The 16,387-nt window shown below is 56.2% G+C and overlaps 1 protein-coding gene across 1 annotated transcript in view; it reads left to right on the forward strand.

Annotated features, from left to right (window-relative positions):
- Window positions 1-1,234: 1,234 nt before the first annotated feature.
- Window positions 1,235-16,387, forward strand: part of CORO7 (coronin 7) — a 56,832-nt gene continuing 41,679 nt past the window's right edge. Inside the window, exons 1-6 of the mRNA XM_078440141.2 lie at window positions 1,235-1,423; window positions 3,996-4,092; window positions 4,998-5,072; window positions 8,546-8,616; window positions 9,060-9,243; window positions 11,897-11,973. Of these exons, the coding sequence (XP_078296267.2) occupies window positions 1,364-1,423; window positions 3,996-4,092; window positions 4,998-5,072; window positions 8,546-8,616; window positions 9,060-9,243; window positions 11,897-11,973 (564 nt within the window). The 5' untranslated portion in view covers window positions 1,235-1,363. The remainder of the gene's footprint in view (window positions 1,424-3,995; window positions 4,093-4,997; window positions 5,073-8,545; window positions 8,617-9,059; window positions 9,244-11,896; window positions 11,974-16,387) is intronic.

Here is a 16,387-nt window from a genome sequence, read left to right on the forward strand (position 1 = left end):
TTTAAGAAAAAGAAGCAATATTGGCAGTAATTGAACACCATAGCCATCCCAAGACTGCACTGCTGGTGCCTTTTCCAAAGCTGCTGCAATTCCAGAGTCTGAAGAGTAGCAGCCTTGGGAAAGCTGTACTTCAGCAGCAGCCGGACTGCTTAGAATTCCAAATTCCAGGCCTCCCTCAACTGCACTGGCATCCTATTTTTAGTATATGGAGATCAAAGTCGTGGCTCTTAACTCCCTTGGTAGGATACAGGGAAGTAGCCTTTTAGTCCTCATAGTTTACCTGTAAACAATGTAAAAAGGAACTTGCATTTGTGGGGTCCATTGGTGCCCTCCACCAGGCCAAGCCTTCAGAATCACCCTGTAGGCCGAGAACTCCAGCTAGGCGGCTAGGCCGTTCTCTAACATGGGCTTAGGAAAGGTTATTTTCGCGGCAATCATTCACATTCTTCAGATCAAAGTCCCTTTTCCAGACACGCCTGAGCAGGTGTTCTGTCTGTTAGCAAGCAGAAAGCGTGTTCTGGAATCATGGACTCAATTTTCAAAGCGCAAACAAATGCTTGTGGAATGAATGGCCCCAGGTGGAATGAAACTTGTTCTCTTTTCTTCCTGAATGACCCGGGGACTAAGCAAGCCGCCGGTGGGGTGCATGTGTTATTAAAGGTATTCCCCATTTCCCTCATCTTTCTCCCTTTGGGTTTATTTGTAAATCATACATTGATTTCCTTGCAGGGGTCAGTCCTGCCCCATCGCGCCCTGCAGCCAAGACGTGCCCTAACTGCCGGGACGCTGGAGGCCCCAGCCCGGCCTTCAAGTCCACCTGGCCTAGAGAGGGCCCCGCGGCTGGGATACGCCTCAGACCCGGGCTCCCGTTCCTCCCCCAACTGCCACTCGTTAGCTGTGTGACCGCGGCCAGCGCCTGCTCTGTCCTGAGCACGGTCCCAGTATCCGAAATGGAGCGGGTCCACGTCTGCCCCCTCTCCGCCCCGGCCGCGCCCCGCATACCCCGGAGCCTCCCGTGACAAACCCCTGACTGCAAAACCTGGACGCTGCCCCCCGCCTGGGAGCACGCCCGGCAGAGCCGGGGACGGCCAGACCCGCACGCGGCACGTGACCTTCTCGCCCGCGCGGCTAGCCCGCCGGCATCGGGGCGTGGCCTCACAGGACAGCTCTGCGGCGATTGGCCGGGGGCGGGGCCAGGCGAGCCGGAGCGGGCTGTGATTGGCCGGGGGCGTTCCAGGGCGTGGCCGCGAGAGGGGTGGCCGCGGGCGGGGCCGGAGGCGGCGGGAGTCACGGCTGGCTGTCCGTGCACCTGAGAGCCGACGCCCGGGTCTTCGAAGCTGCGCCCGCCGCCTTCCCCGTCGCCATGAGCCGCTTCAAGGTGTCCAAGTTCCGGCACATGGAGGCCCGGCCGTCCCGACGCGAGGTGAGCCCTGCCCGCTGGACCCGCGCCCCTGCCCCTCCCCCTCCCCAGACCCGCGCGGGGACCCCCGAGCCCTCCTGCCCCGGAGCGCCCCCTTCAGGCCTGGGCCCGGCGTCCGGGTTGTTCCGTCGCACCCGGAGGGCAGAGTCCGGCGGCTGCCTGACCCGGTCTCTCTCTCTCTCCTCTCGAGAGACCCGCGGTTCGCCAGCTCCCCCGCCTCGCCCTGGGACCCCCAACTGGTGTAGCCAGCCCGACCCGGCGGAGGCCTGAGGCCTGCGAGGCTGCCTGCCTTCTCCGCTTCCGGTCGGCCTCACTGGGGAGCCGCGGCCGGGCGCTGCTGGCACCACTTCCTCCCTGCCGCCCCGATCGGCCCTGCCCGGGGCTGGGGTGTGGAAGGGATGCCTCTCTCTCCCCTGGCCTCCGCAAGTCCGGGTGTGTCAGCTGAAGAACAGGAGCCCCTCAGACAGAGGCGCGCCCCTCCCTCGGGCTTCCGCCGGCGCTTCCTTCTCTGTGGCTGGCGCAAGAGCAGCTCTTCTCTTACTGGGGTGATGCTGCCAGGGGCTGGGTGGGGTCTGGGGAGGCCCAAGGAGGTGGAGCCCAGAGGAAGAGCTGAGCCAGGTGTTAGGGGGCGTCTCAGAACCCCGGAAGGGCAGCCGGCCTGATGAGAGGTATGCTTTAGAGATGATGCCAGTCCTGGTCTGCTGCTCCCAATGTTATTTGGAAGGCTTAGGAACTGACCTCTAGTAACCCCATCAGCAGCAAAAGCACAGCAGGGTAGCCTGGGGCAGAAGCCCAGTTTTCATCCTCTGGACGATATTTCCTCTGTACTTCCCCTCTGCTCCTGAAACCACCACTGTGAACACGACCTCACTTTCCTTCCTCTGTACTGCCTACACCCCTGTGAGGGAGACAGACAGCAAGCAGACAGGCCTTCAAGGGCACTGCAAGTTGTAGTAAGTGCCCTGAAGAACACAGGAGCTAAATGGCCAAGTGGAGGTCATTCTCAGTACAGTGGTCAGGGTCAGCTGCAGGGAGGAGGTGACATTTAAGCTGAGACCAGAAGGGTGAGAAGCAGCCAGATACAAGAAAAGTAGGGTGGAAAAGAGCCTAGCAGAGGAATGGAAGGTGAGCCCCGGGTGGATGGGGGGCAGTGTTGGGGAAGCAGGGTGTGTCACATGAGTCCAGAGCCGTCCTGCAGAGCTCAAGGACCACAGGAAGAAGTTGGATGGTTTTCTTTAAAAAAAAAAAAAAAAAAGCTTTTAAAAACGTTTATTCGTTTTTGAGAGAGAGAGGCAGAACACAGGTGGGGGAGGGGCAGAGAGAGGGAGACAGAATCTGAAGCATGCTTCAGGCTCTGAGCTGTCAGTCCCCAGCCTGACGTGGGGCTCGAACCCACGAACCGTGAGATCATGGCCTGAGCCACAGTCAGATGCTTAACTGACTGAGCCACCCAGGCCCCCCCAGTTGGGTGTTTTCTGAGTGCGGTCAGGAGCCATTAAAAGGTTGAAAGTGGAGAGCATTGGGTAGAGATTGGCTCAGATTTGCATTAATACCGTCTTTCTGAGTGCCATCAGCGCTCCTTGAAAGGGTCTCGAGTATACTTGATGGGCCTTGGGGCTTGTTCCAGGTGGGCCTTAGTCCAGCAATGTAAACAGTCAACCATGGGACCAGGGATTACAGAGAAAGCTTTAAACACTTTAGGTTAGGGAGAGGAGAGGACAGGTGATCTGTTCTCCTTTTCAGAGATATTCCCCGTCACTCTGAACAGTAAACATGAATCAGGAGGAAAAAATAACGCAAGAAGGTAATGTTCTACCCACGGCAGGTGAACACTGAAATAGAAACTTGCACGATGGGGGTGGTTTCCGGCGTGCTGTGGGTGGGTGGGCTGGAAAACAAGGCCGCTCGGGTGTCAGGAAGCAGGCAGGAGTGTCGTACAGTGCTCTGATACCAACAGAGAAAACACGTGGGCCTTGTTGGTCTTAGTTTCAGAAAAAGTGCTCCTCTGCCCCCCGTCTGTGGGGGTGCTAACATTATCGTCTTTTCGTGGAGGTGCATTGCTCACCTTTCTATGAGACTTTGTGGAGAGGCCTTGGTTCTTCCCCTTTCTGAGCTTGAGTGTTATCTCCTGGGGCCCGTAGGAGACACCCCCTGTACTTGGTGGAGGCCTTCAGCAGTGCCCTGGAGGAAGTTGAGTCTGTCTTCTGTCTTAGGTGCTCACTTCTGCTTTCTCTGCTTCTCTCTCTCCCTTTTAACAGAAACAGTCCCCTGACCACACACACTGTTCAGTTGGCTTCTTGACTTCATTTAGCCTGAGGTCACTTCTGACAGCCTTCTCACCCTTATTAGAGATTTGATTTAATAGACAAAATTGTTCCCTCCGTGACTTAGGTTATTATTTCAGGAACATTTTGAATATTCTAAGGGAGTGCGTGAATGGGGACAGGGTTGGATCTAAAGGAATGCATTTCTAGTGGTGCAGCTTTAAGGTCGAGTTCCCTGCATTATAACCCACCCCCTGCTTTAGTTATGATCAGAGGGCCTGTCCATCACAATTCTTATTCTTTATTTTCAGGCCTGGATCGGTGACATTCGAGCAGGAACCACACCCTCGTGTGGGAACCATATCAAATCCAGCTGCCACTTGATTGCGTTTAACTCTGACCGTCCAGGTAGGAAGGTGGACATAGATTCATACATTGTCATCCTAATTAGGATGGGGCAGAAGGGCAGACTCATTTCAGGTTGGAAGCTTAGGGGATCCTCATGGGGCTCAGAGGTCAGCACCATGAAGGGCCTTAGACCCCTACAAACTGGTCAAGTGCAGTAATCAGATTGATTTTGATTAGGACATGTGTGTATACTTTGTATAAACTACACTGGCTGTGGGTTTGTTTGTTTTTGTTTGTTTGTTTGTTTGTTTGTTTTCCCCCTGGCTGTGGTTTTTAAGAGATTGGCCAGGAAGACACCGAGGGGACTGTCCCCTTTGTTTTCAGCTGATCCCCATATGCAGCCCCCTCCTCATCTGGGGGCCTGAGAATGGCTCAGGTCAGTAAGAACACCAAGATTTGAAAAGCTCCCTATGTCACTCGGGACTTTTTTTGTTGCTAGCGTTAACTCAGACCTCAAACTGACAAAAGTCGGGTACCTCTTTAGCTCATATAAGTAAAAGGTCCAGAGGCTTTAGACAGAGCTATCTCTAGAGGCTCACATATGCCATTGGCCCTGACCTGTGTCCTGTCTTTCGGCCCCGGTGCCCTTGAGTGATAGCTTCTTTCTCAGGTAAAGCTGGGAAAAGGGGCAACCGGTGGCCCTAAGCTGGCCTCGTATGACCCACAATGCTAAAAAGACCACCTTTTCCCCAGTGTCTTCTGTACATCTGATGTCACAGAAGGTTCTTGTAGGGGGTAAGAACCTAACTTTGGACTGACTGTGTCCAGAGGGTTATGATCTTATGATTGGTGGAGGCTCTGGGAAGGTCCAAGGCTGAGCTTTGGGTCTCATGTCCTCTGGGAGCCCTGGGCAGCAGACAGTTCCCATCAGGCCTGATGTCGGAGCCTCCATGTGTGTTTGACAGGTGTGCTGGGTATTGTGCCTCTGGATGGCCAAGGAGAGGACAAGAGACAGGTGACCCACCTGGGCTGCCATTCAGGTGAGTGGAAACTGGACCCAGGAGGTCTGGAACTTGCTCCTCCCTCCCTGGGTGCAGGGACTCCTACGGTCCCATGGGTTCCCAGTCCCTCTTGCTGTCTTCACTGTGCATTTGTGCAGACGGTGTCCATATTGGAAGGCTGGGTCCTGGCTGGGAATTCCACTTGGGCAGAAAGAAGGGAAGCTGAGTGCTGCAGGTGGTTAAGCTGAGAAAGGGGGTTATGCACTGGCCAGCCCAGGCTCCAGGCTGATGCTGGCTCCCAGTCACTGTGGAGGACTCAACCCTATGGAGTTCTTAGCCCCTTGTGCTCTCCTGGAACCCAGCAGGCCACCCCTCACCACCAGCCATCCTCCCCAGCAGGGCTGCTCGGGGCCCTTCAGGGAGGGGTCTGGCTGGGCTGCAGGGCTGCAGACAGGCCCTCACAAAGAGAGCTTTTGTCTGCTGCAGCTGCTTCTGGGGGCACCCGGCAGCCCTCCTGGCAGTCCGCCCACTCCAAGGGAACGGCTTGCTCTCCCCGGACTGCGGCAGCCCTGGCCCAGCTGCCTCCTCTGTCCCTCTGCAGCTGCGGCGGAGGCTGTGGGCCAGTCCCTCTGGCTTGCTGGCGTTCCTGGCCGCCTGGCCGGTGACCTCGGCTGACAGAATGGGGCTGACCCTGGCTCCCCAGTCTGAGTGTGCAGCTCAGCTTAGGGGTCCAGACGACGATGACGGCAGCTAACAGAGTGACGGTGGCCAAGATGGGTCAGGAGCCGTCTATGCACTAAGAACCTTGTCCATGTTTTGTCATCTAATTCTTTCTTAAAGCTCTTTACGACTTTACTGAGGTATCATTTATATTCCATTGATATTACTTGGTTTCAGTGAATAGTGTGATTACTTTTATTAAAGTTACAGAGGTAGGTATCTGTAACCCAATGTTAGGACCTTTCTGCAAAGGTTCCTCGTGCCCCTTTGCAGTTACTTCATTTCCACCTCTGGTGCCAGTGGATCCTCTTCCTGCCCCTGCTGCCAGGGTCTTGGAGCTCCCTCCGCTGCCCGGCCAGCTGCTGTCTTTGTAAATAGTCTTGTGAGGACGTGGCCACGCCTCTTCATTGACATTCAGCCTGTGACTGCTTTCTCCCAGCAACTACACAATTGAGTAGTTGTGACAGAGACCGTCTGGCCCTCAAACCCTGGGATAGTTACTGCCTCCCCCTTTGCAGAAGACGTTCGCCAGCTTTTGCTCTACAGCCCAGCCTTTTCTGGACACTTAACATAAATGGAATTACACCACACGTAGTCTTTAAAATCTGGCCTCTTTCACTGAATTTCGTGATTTGAGGTTCATCTGTGTTGTAACACGTGGAAGAAGTCTGCTTTCTCATCCACTCTTACACCTTTTTGAAGTAGATTTTTAACCGTTTTTTAGCTAAGAGAACTGAGGCTTGAAGAGATCGGGAACCTGCCAACACCGGCACCGCGGTTGGCGGAGCCAGACTCGGAACCGGGTCTTGTCAGACCCCTGTGTGCTTGGTGCACTTGACCCATGGGGGAACTGCCCCGGGCTGCTGGTGTCTGTAGGTTGTATGGCCCCGTTACTGGGAAGGCTTCGAGGAGAAGCTGGACCAAGCCTCTTCTGAGGGCTGGTAGCCTCACCACGGCCTCAACTGTTGACCTTGCTGGCACACTGCTCCCGGGATAACTTTGGCTCCTGAGAACCTGCTTTGGAGACAGTGGCACACTCTGTCCTCTTAGGTGAGGTGGTGGGGGGCAGTGCGGTGGGCTGGCCTCTGGCTGCCTCCCTGCCTTTGGGGGTGCCTTCTGCCTCCTGGCTCAAGGCCAAGCAGCGCTCCAGCCCAGCTGCCCAGGAGAGCAGACGGCTGGGAAGCGCTGAGAGAATAGTCCTGCGTTCTGGGCTGTGGGGCGGCTGGGTGCTTGCTCCGATTTGGGAGAGGCAGTGCGGTGATATGCTGAGGATGTAGGTTCTGAAACCAAACTGCCCGCACAACCACCAGCCTGGCCCTTTCTTAGCTGTGTAACTCTGGGCTAGTTACTTAACCTTTCTGTCCCCATGCTCCGCTTGGGGATGATGCCACAGTGCCATCCCGAGGGGTGGTCGTGAGGATTCGGTGAGGTAAATGCACATACGGAACACTGGCCTGTCAGCTCAGCTGCGCACTCAGGGCGACCCGGTCGCTGCTTCTCATCCCCTTGGGAATGCCAGGTGGCTCTCGCTGGCCACTGCCCTGTCCAGTGTGGAGCCCACAAGCAGGGTGGCAGCGTTCCAGGAGTCTGGGCCAGGGCTGTCCCACGGGGTCCCTGTCTTCACTGCTCCTTGTCTTTGTCTCTTTTGGCCGGGGTCCCTGGAGTCTGACTCTGGCCTAAGAGGAAAGCATACCTGCTTGACCCCACTGGGGCGGCAGGCAGCAGGGAGAGTCACCGTGCGCCTTGCTCTGGTGATGCAAGCCTGGCCATCATGCTCACACCCCCTGCTGGTTTCAGGAACTGTGGGTTTCCTCTCTGCGCTGTGGCTCACTCTGCATGCCCCTATCTCCCTCTCCTGGCCTTCCGGAGCTGAGCAGTTCAGGTTCTTAGATTGCAAAGAACTGAGGCCAGCTCCAACTTGCTTTAGCCAAAAAGGGATTTGGAGGAAAGCTTCCAGAACTGAAAGCCTGGGGAGCTTCCAGAGCTGAAGGAGCAGCTGGATGTACAGGCCTTAGGAGGGTCCTGGCTAGGACCTGACGGCTCCTTCCCAGCTGGCTGCCCTCCCCTCAAGGCTAGTCCCTGAGGCACCCTGTCACCAGACCTCATTTCCTGGTTTAATTGCCTTATGAGAGCAGCTGGCTGCTCAGGCTCGGGTCAGGTGCCCTCAAGCCAAGTGTCAGCCCCGGTGGGACCTGAGGAGCAGAGAGCTCCTAGCCTAGGCCCGTCATCCAGGCCCTGCCTCCCAGATGTTCTAACCTGTTCTGGTCCTTCATATTCCCCAGGGCTCCCCGTGCCTCCTCCACGAAGCTGCCCTGACCCCTGACCTTGGGGTCCCCCTGCGTGCTCAGTCCATGTTTTGCCACGTCTGCAGAGACGTGTGAGGTGGTGAGGGTCTCCTAGGGCTGGGTGGCAACTGTCTGGTTTGTGAATACCTCGTGGGCCCAGAGCAGGGCTGGTACTCGCATTCATTCACATGTTGATGTGCTAGACCCCGCGTTGCATTCTGGGTTTTGAGCAAAGGCAGGTGCTCAGTAGTTTGAGGAGCTTTGTGTCTGTCATCCTGCTAGCTTCCTGACGCAGGGCTTTGCCCGTTCTGGGGCATGTATATCACAGGCAGGGGTTTCCAGAAGTGCCTTTCTTTGTGGGCTTTCAGCCCGCCACCGTGTGGGCAGAGGTGTCCCCTGTGAAACCCTAGGCTGTGGTTCTCTGCCTTGGGGAGACATCACATCGGGCTGGAAACAAAGTTCTGGTGAGTTCTCGTGAGGCCCATGTCAGTCGTTGCTCTCCCACAGACCTGGTCACGGACTTGGATTTCTCTCCCTTTGATGATTTTCTTCTGGCCACGGGTTCAGCTGACAGGACGGTGAGTGGAGCTGCTGGACAAGTTGCTCAATGCGCCTCCCCCTCCCCTCAAGGGCCCTCAGCCCCTCCACAGGCCTCCAGGGCTGGGCTAGCCCAAATTCTCAGTTCCTTGATCTACACCAGCTCCCGTGAGCTTCTGTGTGCTTGCTGGGAGCTGTGGCCCTGACTTGCCATTCTGCTGCTTGGCTGCCTAAGGAGAGCAGGGCTGGGGTGGCGTGGGACATTGAGGAGACAGAGCAGAGCCCCACTCTGTGGCTCCCGTCTCCCCCACCCCCGCCTCTAATTACACCCTATGATCCTGGGCTGGATTACCCTGGCTTTTCCTAACACAGGTTACACAGCCTCTATGTCCAGGTACAACCCCTGGGGTTGGGGGCAGCCCTGGGCAAGACCAGCTGGAGGCTCTCCCCAGCCCTGGGCTCACCGACCTGCTGTTTCCCGTAGGTGAAGCTGTGGCGACTACCGGCCCCTGGCCAGGCGCTGCCCTCGGTGCCGGGGTTGGTGCTGGGCCCTGAGGGCGTCCAGGTGGAGGTACTGCAGTTCCACCCCACCGTGGATGGTGTCCTGGTGAGTGCGGCGGGCACCGCCGTGAAGGTCTGGGATGTAACCAAGCAGCAGGCCCTCACAGGTATGGGCCGCACTGGCCTTGCCCACCCTGGGCGGCCCCCCGGCTGGACGGCACTCCGTTGCTTTATGTTTTTGCTAACGTGAATTTTAAAATCTGTGTTAAAGTTTCATGTGTACGTGGTTTGAAAGGTGGTAAGATTCCAGCAGACATATTACACATGCTCCATCCGTCCCCACTTCCTGTAGGCATCTGTTTTCATTTCATGTAGCTGTTTTTCTTCCATATGTCTAAATAACTTCCTCATACTGTTATTTCTCGAACTGTATGTCACTTCGATTTTGAAAACAAACGTCTGGCTGCTTCTCTGCCAGGCGGGGATTTTGCTCTCTTACAGCCCCTTCCCCCACGCTTCTCTCGATTTCACGACCTAGCCTGTCTTAGTCCATCCCGAGTCCAGCTGCTCTAACACACCACCACAGCCGGGGCGCTCATTTCTCGTGGTTCCGGAGGCTGGACGTCCAAGATCTGGGTGCCAGCAGGTTCCGTGTTTGGTGAGAACCCGCTTCCTGGGTCACAGATGGTCGTCCTGGTGCTATGTCCTCATGTGGTGGAAGGGACGAGGACATTCTCAGGGCCCCTTTCTTAGGGGTACTAATCTGGTTTGGGAGGCTTCACCCTTGTGACCTAATCACCTCTTTCAAGCCCTGCCTCCAAACACAGTGGGAGTTAGGCTTCAACTCGTAGAGCGATACAAACATTCAGACTACGCGTAGATGATGACAGTCTAGAGCCCGATTGCTCAGTGAATGGTTACGACCCTGCACTGTGACCCCCATGGAGCCCTGGCGTTCTCTGGTGATGCCACTGAGTCGTTTCTGCCGAGGCCCTGACACGCTCGTCCCCCTTTTAGGGAAAAGACGCGAGGCTCAATGAGTTAAAGGACGGCCTTGCCTTCTAGCACTGTGCAGGGTGACTAGGGCGGGTCAAACTCACCAAGGTGGTGTCCCCATCTCTGGGGCTGGGACCCAGGGGCCAACCAAGGGCTGCCAGTAGCATAAACTACGCACAGAGAGCTCCTGGTACAGTCAAGAATACCAGCTTAACCTTTGGAGCAGAGGTGAAGGTTACCAGGCAGGATGTCACTAGGGGGTCACCCGCTGTAACTGCTGCGTCTCAGGTCCTCTCGTGCTGCCACTGTGCTGAGGGCCTTGCATGTTGCAGATGAGGTTAAACAACTTGACCAAGAACAAGGAGCAAGTGGGTGGCAGGGCTGGGATTGATCTCGGGGCAGTAAGCCCTGGCATAGTGGTCCTCTGCTGCTGCAGAACAAGTGATCACAAAACCTAGGGGTTTAAAACAATTAGGAGCATCTGTTTATGTCACAGTTTCTGAGGGTCCAAGATTTGAGAGCTGCTTAGCCGGGTGGTTCTGGCTAAGGGTCTCTTATGAGGCTATAGTTGAGACACTGGCTTCGTCATCTGAAGACATGACTGGGGCAGGAGGCTCAGCTTCTCAGCGGGTTCATGGACACGGTGCTGGCTGTGAGCAGGATGCCTCAGTCCTTGCCATGGGGCCTGTCCCTGGGCCGCCTGAGTGCCCCCACAGCATGGTGGCTGGCTGCCCCTGGTGGATAGTCTGGGTCTCTCTCCTTGCGTCCATAGCCTCAGGTGTCCCTTGGCTTGTACGTGGCGTCTTCTCCGTGTCTTCACATCGTCTTCCCTCTGTGCACGTCCAATTCTGTGTCTACATTTCCCTTTTCATGAGGACCAGTCATACAGGACTAGGGTCCACCGTAATGATACCAGCTTAACTTGATCTGCAAAGACCCCGTTTCCAGATAAAGTTATAGTGCAGGTGTTGAGGGTTAGGATGTCAGCATCCTTGTTTGTTTTTTTTTAAGTTTATTTATTTTTAAGTAACGTTTACACCCCACAGGGGCTCGAACTCATGACTCCCAAGATCCAGAGTCACATGCTCTTTCAATATTGCCAGCCAGACAACCCAGCATCTTTTCGTGAGGGAGACAATTCAACCTATAATAGGAGGAGCATCAAAAAATTTGTGGATGTATTTCAAAAAAATTTTTTAACATTTATTTTATTTTTGAGAGAGAGGGAGAGGGTGGAGGAGGGGCAGAGAGGTAGACACAGAATCCGAAGCAGGCTTCGGGTTCTGAGCTGTCAGCACAGAGCCTAATGTGGGGCTTGAACTCATGAACCGCAAGATCATGGCCTGAGCCGAAGTTGGCTGCTTAACTGACTGAGACCCTATGCCCATGTGGACGTATTTCAAAACTGTCACACTGGGGAAGGAGCAGGGGTGGCCCAAGCAGAGTCCAAGGTGGGAATGTGTGTGGCTCAGCCACGGGGTGGTGTCACTTAGGTGGGGTGTATTGGTGAGTGACTGGAAGTAACCCTGGGTGGGACGTGAGAGCCCGTCTGAGGAGCAGGGAGCCTCAGAAGGTTTTTGAGTGCAAGCGTGGCCTGGTGAGGGCAGGGCTAAAGGGAGAAGTCCCGGGTGCAGTGCAGCGTGTCTGGGAGGACATGCACCTCGTGCTCTTCCCGCTGGAGAGGGGCCCTTGCAGCTCTGGCCTGCGCCCTGGGAAGTTATCCCCAGCCAGGTCCTCCTGCACCCGCTTCCCTGGTGCCCCCATTGCCCAGGGCAGGGTGGGGAGACACTGGACGCCCTCCTGATCTTGGCTGCTTCTCTACAGAGCTGGCGGCCCATGGGGACCTGGTGCAGGGTGCTGTCTGGAGCCGGGATGGAGCCCTGGTGGGCACGACGTGCAAGGTAAGCAGCTGGACAGTGAGACTTGGCTCCGTGGGGGGGCCAGGGGGACCGAGGGCTTCTCTGAAAGAGAAAATGTGGGGTCTGCATACCTGGGAGATCCTCTTTCCAAAATTCTTTTCTCTGCCTTCTTGGAAGACCCATTTTCCAGGTGGTTTTTTGTTTTTGTTTTTTTGGTGTCAAGTTTTATTTCCCATTTGGTTCATTAGACAGTAAGTTCCAGGTGTTGGCCTGTGCTCTGGGGTCAGCGGGGCTGCTAGCCCCCAAGCAGCCCCTGCTGGAGGGCAAGGTGGTCGTGCAGCAGGGCGTGGTTCGCTTGCTCAGTCTCCGCTGGTGCACGCCCCTTCCCAGGGACAGCGAGGTGGGGCCTCCCTCGCTGAGGAGGAGGGGACAGGCGTTCCAGGCAGAAGCACCAGCGGGACAGGGTTCTGGGTTGGGGCTGTGACCTCCCCCTCCAGTGAGAAGCCCTCTCTGCCCTGATTTGCATGCCTTTAGCTGGTGTGTGTGAGAGACAGACTCACAGAGTGAGGTCGAGAGGGAGGGAAGGAGGAGAGTGGCAGGAGATAGTCACCACCGGGAGTTTTTATGGTTACCAGAGGAGAGTAGTTTGTGCTTGTTTTACAAATTTGGGACAGGAGTGGAAAAGTAAAAAAAAATCACCTGTAATCCTCCCCCCCCAGGGGCGATGTCTGTCACCATCTTGACATCTTTCTCTCTGAACTTTCCCTAGGCATGTTTTCCTGTATGTGTTGAGATCGCACTCTCCACGTTACTCTACCCTGTGTTTTACGTTCTGTGTAATATGTATGTTTTCCCAGTTCATCAGTAATTGAATGAACATCACAGAAAATATTCTATCATTCAGATTTACGAGTTCACTTGAGTTATGCTATTACAAGTTATAACATCTGAATATATTTGTATACAGATTTTTTGGGGGGTTTTGTTTTTTGTTTGCAATGTGACTTTCTTAAATTAAAAAAAAATTTTAAGATTATTTATTCATTTTGAGAGACTGTGTGCACACACATGGGGGAAGGGCAGAGAGATGGAATAAGAGAGAATCCATAGCAGGCTCTGCACTGTTAACACAGAGCCCAACGTGGGGCTCGAACCCACGATCTGTGAGATCATGACCTGAGCTGAAACCAAGAGTTGGACGCCTAGCCGACTGAGCCATACAGGTGCCCCTCAACATAACTTAAAAAAAAATTTTTTTTAACGTCTATTTATTTTTGAGAAAGAGGAGGAAAGAGAGAGAGAGCGTGCATGAGCCAGGAAGAGGCAGAGAGAGAGAGAGAGAGAAGGAGACACAGAATCCAAGGCAGGCTCCAGGCTCTGAGCTATCAGCACAGAGCCCGATGTGGGGCTTGAACTCATGAACCGTGAGAGCCAAAGTCAGACGCTTAACCAACTGAGCCACCCAGGCACCCCTCAATGTGACTTTCTTAGCTTAGAAAGCTTAGGGGCTGGCAAACTTCTGTAAAGGACCAGATAGTACATACTTTGGGTTTTGCAGGCCACACTGTCTCTGTCGGTGCTGCTTTGTAACAAGGAAGCGGCTACAGACAAATGTAAATGGTGGGCATGTCCACGTTCTAGTAAAACTGTATCTGCAGAATCAGATCTCGGGTTGTGGGTTGGATTTGGCTGACTTGGCCTGAGGGCTTTAGCTCCCTCTCCCCCCACCCGCCACCCTGGGTCTAGATTTTTACCAGGGACATTGCTGGCTTGGAGGTTGTGAAGGTTTGTCAGCTGGTTGGTAGATTTTTCCCGAGTTGTCTTCCAGAGGAGTAATGCCAGCTCCCGGGGCTGTGTGTGGAGGTTGTGGTTCCCGCCTGGGCTTTGGGAGGGGACTTGGGTGTCTGTTCTGCCCTCTGAACCTGCTGCTCTGCCGCTTCTCACCCGAAACGTGGGGCAGCAGGAGCACCGGTCCCGCAGGCGGAAGCCCTGCCGCTGGGCCCCTGCCCTTCTCTGGCCTTAGAGCTCCTCCAGTGGGTGCCTGAAGGGCTCAGATCTGCAGCTGTGACAGAGGATAGTGGGAAGGTGCCTTGGCTTCCCCAGTAGCAGAGCAGCCCTGAGCGGATGAGGGCAGCATCCTTGCGGGAGGTGCAGGTGTGGTCTCCACCAGTATGAATGTTCTGATGTTAACGGCCCTCGCCCGGACCGGCCTGCCTGGGGTATGGCTGTGGGGCTCAGGGCAAGCCGGGGCCACCTCTCTTAGAGCTCTCTCTGGCCACAAGGCTGGATGGCTTCCTGGTGAGGGGGATCCCACCAGTGTCCACCCATGGCCTGCAGGTGTGACTTGGATGGTCCTTGACTTAAGAGCTGTGGCCCACAAGGCCAGTCCAGGCTGTAGCCTGGAGGGAGGTGGCTTCTCTCGGTCTTGCATCCACTGCCCCATGTCAGCTCCAGGCCCCCAGCCCAGTTGCAGGTAGGATGTCTGAGCGTCAGGTGTCTAGAGGCTTGACATGGGTCACTTCCTGTGGAGCAGTCAGAGAGACCGCTCCCCTCCACAGAGCTCACAGCCCAGCATGGTGGTTTCTGGTTTCTGTGAGGCTACAAAGAGTTGGATTAGGATGCAGCCTTGTCTGCCAGGGCTCCTGCCGTGTGAGGAGGCAGCCAGGTGAGGAGTGCCAGCAAAAGGAGCTGTGGGCGACCGCCGGCGAAGGGAGGCGGGTGGGGCGAGGGTGAGTATGAGGCCAGCTGAGAGCAGTGGGCATGGGGGAGGGGGGGAATCCAGCAAGAGGGGGTGGAACGGGGGGGGGGGCATGGGGAGGCCATGAGGAGTGTTGCAGCCCCTAGGGGAGGGGGCAGTGCAGGCGCCAGGCCTCCGAGACTGGGGACGGGACTGGGTGACCGAGGGCAGGGAGGAGGGCCTAGAGCATGGGAAGGAGGGTGTCAGCTCTGGGGAGTTAGCAGAGGGTTTACTGAGGAAGTGTGCAGCTGTCCAGGCACTCCTCCCCAGGGGTCTGAGTGCCATTTGCCTTCCAGTTTGAACGGTGGGGTGGGGGGGTGAAAAGTGACCCGGTCGCAGAATGCCCCTCTGTGTCCTGCCACCTCCTGTCGGCATGATGAGTTAGCTTCCTATAGGCCGGTGTCTCCTGAGGATGAGTGAGTGTGATGAGGCCACAGCTCGGTCCGGTGGAACTCTCCTGCCCCTCTCGACCCAGGAGCCTGAGATTGTGGAGTAGGAACCACTGGTTCCCCACATGGGTGGCTGGAGTAGAGCCCTCCCCCACGCCCACCTCTGCTTTCCTGGACCTGGGTGCTCTACCTGTGGGGACACAGCACCTGACATTGCCGCGTCTGGGTGCAGCATCCTGAAGGGGACACTGTCCTACAGGGTGTGATCTCCACTCCGAGCTGTCAGTGGTGGCTGGGGGCCACCGCGGTCCTGAGTTTGCTGCTGCCCTCTCCTGTCAAGGGGCACCCTCAGGATCCTGGTCAGGGGTGTGAAATGCCAAAACCTTTGGGGAATGGTCCTGGGGGGGGCCACCCCCGTGACTGAAGGTTAGGAGGAGGTGTCCGTGGGTTTGTCCTGAGCATGTGGGGGAGCCAGTGAGGGGCCCGCCCTCCGTAGGAGGGAGCTCTGCTCAGACAGGGGTTGCAGGCTGGGCTCTAGGTTTATACACAGGACTGCCTGATTTGGGTACAGCGTGGGGGACACTCTGCTTCCTCTCGGGGCTTCCCCCTTTCCACACCATCTCCTGCTGGCTGTCTGGTTCTGCCTCCCAGGAGCCCTGATTTTCCTGCAGAAGCCCCTTCCCGTTCTCTTCCCAGCTCCTCCAGCTGAGGGAAATGCAGCCAACCACTAGGGGGCGTGTCGGCCTCACGGATGGGCAGGCAAGCTGCGATCCCGCTCCACGTGGTCGGGTTGTGTCTGTGAGCCCAGTGAGGACATACACCTTGGCCACCCAGGGCCACCCCCTCTGCTGTGGCCCAGCAGGCCAGGCCAGCCTCCAGTGCCCAGTCTGACCCCTGGTGTGGATCCAGTGTTGAACCCCCTGCATTTGGTGGCCCAGCTGCCTTTGGGGAGCACCCATGCGGCAAGAATTGGGACTTTGACCTGTGAGACGTGTTGCTTTCACTTGTCCTCGTCCTACCCGGGGCTTAGGGGTTTGCCCAGGTCACAGAGCCCGTAAATTCTGGAGTTGGCATCCAAACCCAGGCTATCTGTCTCTCCACATGGCTCCTGGTGGGAGTGGCCCCTGTTGCCAGGAGACTTTCTCTCTCTCTCTCTCTCTTTTTGAAGTTTATTTATTGGGGCGCCTGGGTGGCTCGGTCTGTTGGGCATCTGACTTCAGCTCAAGTCGTGATCTCATGGTCACAAGGCTCATGCGTTCGAGCCCTGTGTCGGGCGCACTGCTGTCAGCAGAGAGCCTGCCTCTGTTCCTCTGTTCCCTTCTCTCTCTCT

Source organism: Panthera onca, chromosome E3, assembly GCF_046562875.1.
Source record: "Panthera onca isolate mPanOnc1 chromosome E3, mPanOnc1 haplotype 2, whole genome shotgun sequence".
Taxonomy (NCBI): domain Eukaryota; kingdom Metazoa; phylum Chordata; class Mammalia; order Carnivora; family Felidae; genus Panthera; species Panthera onca.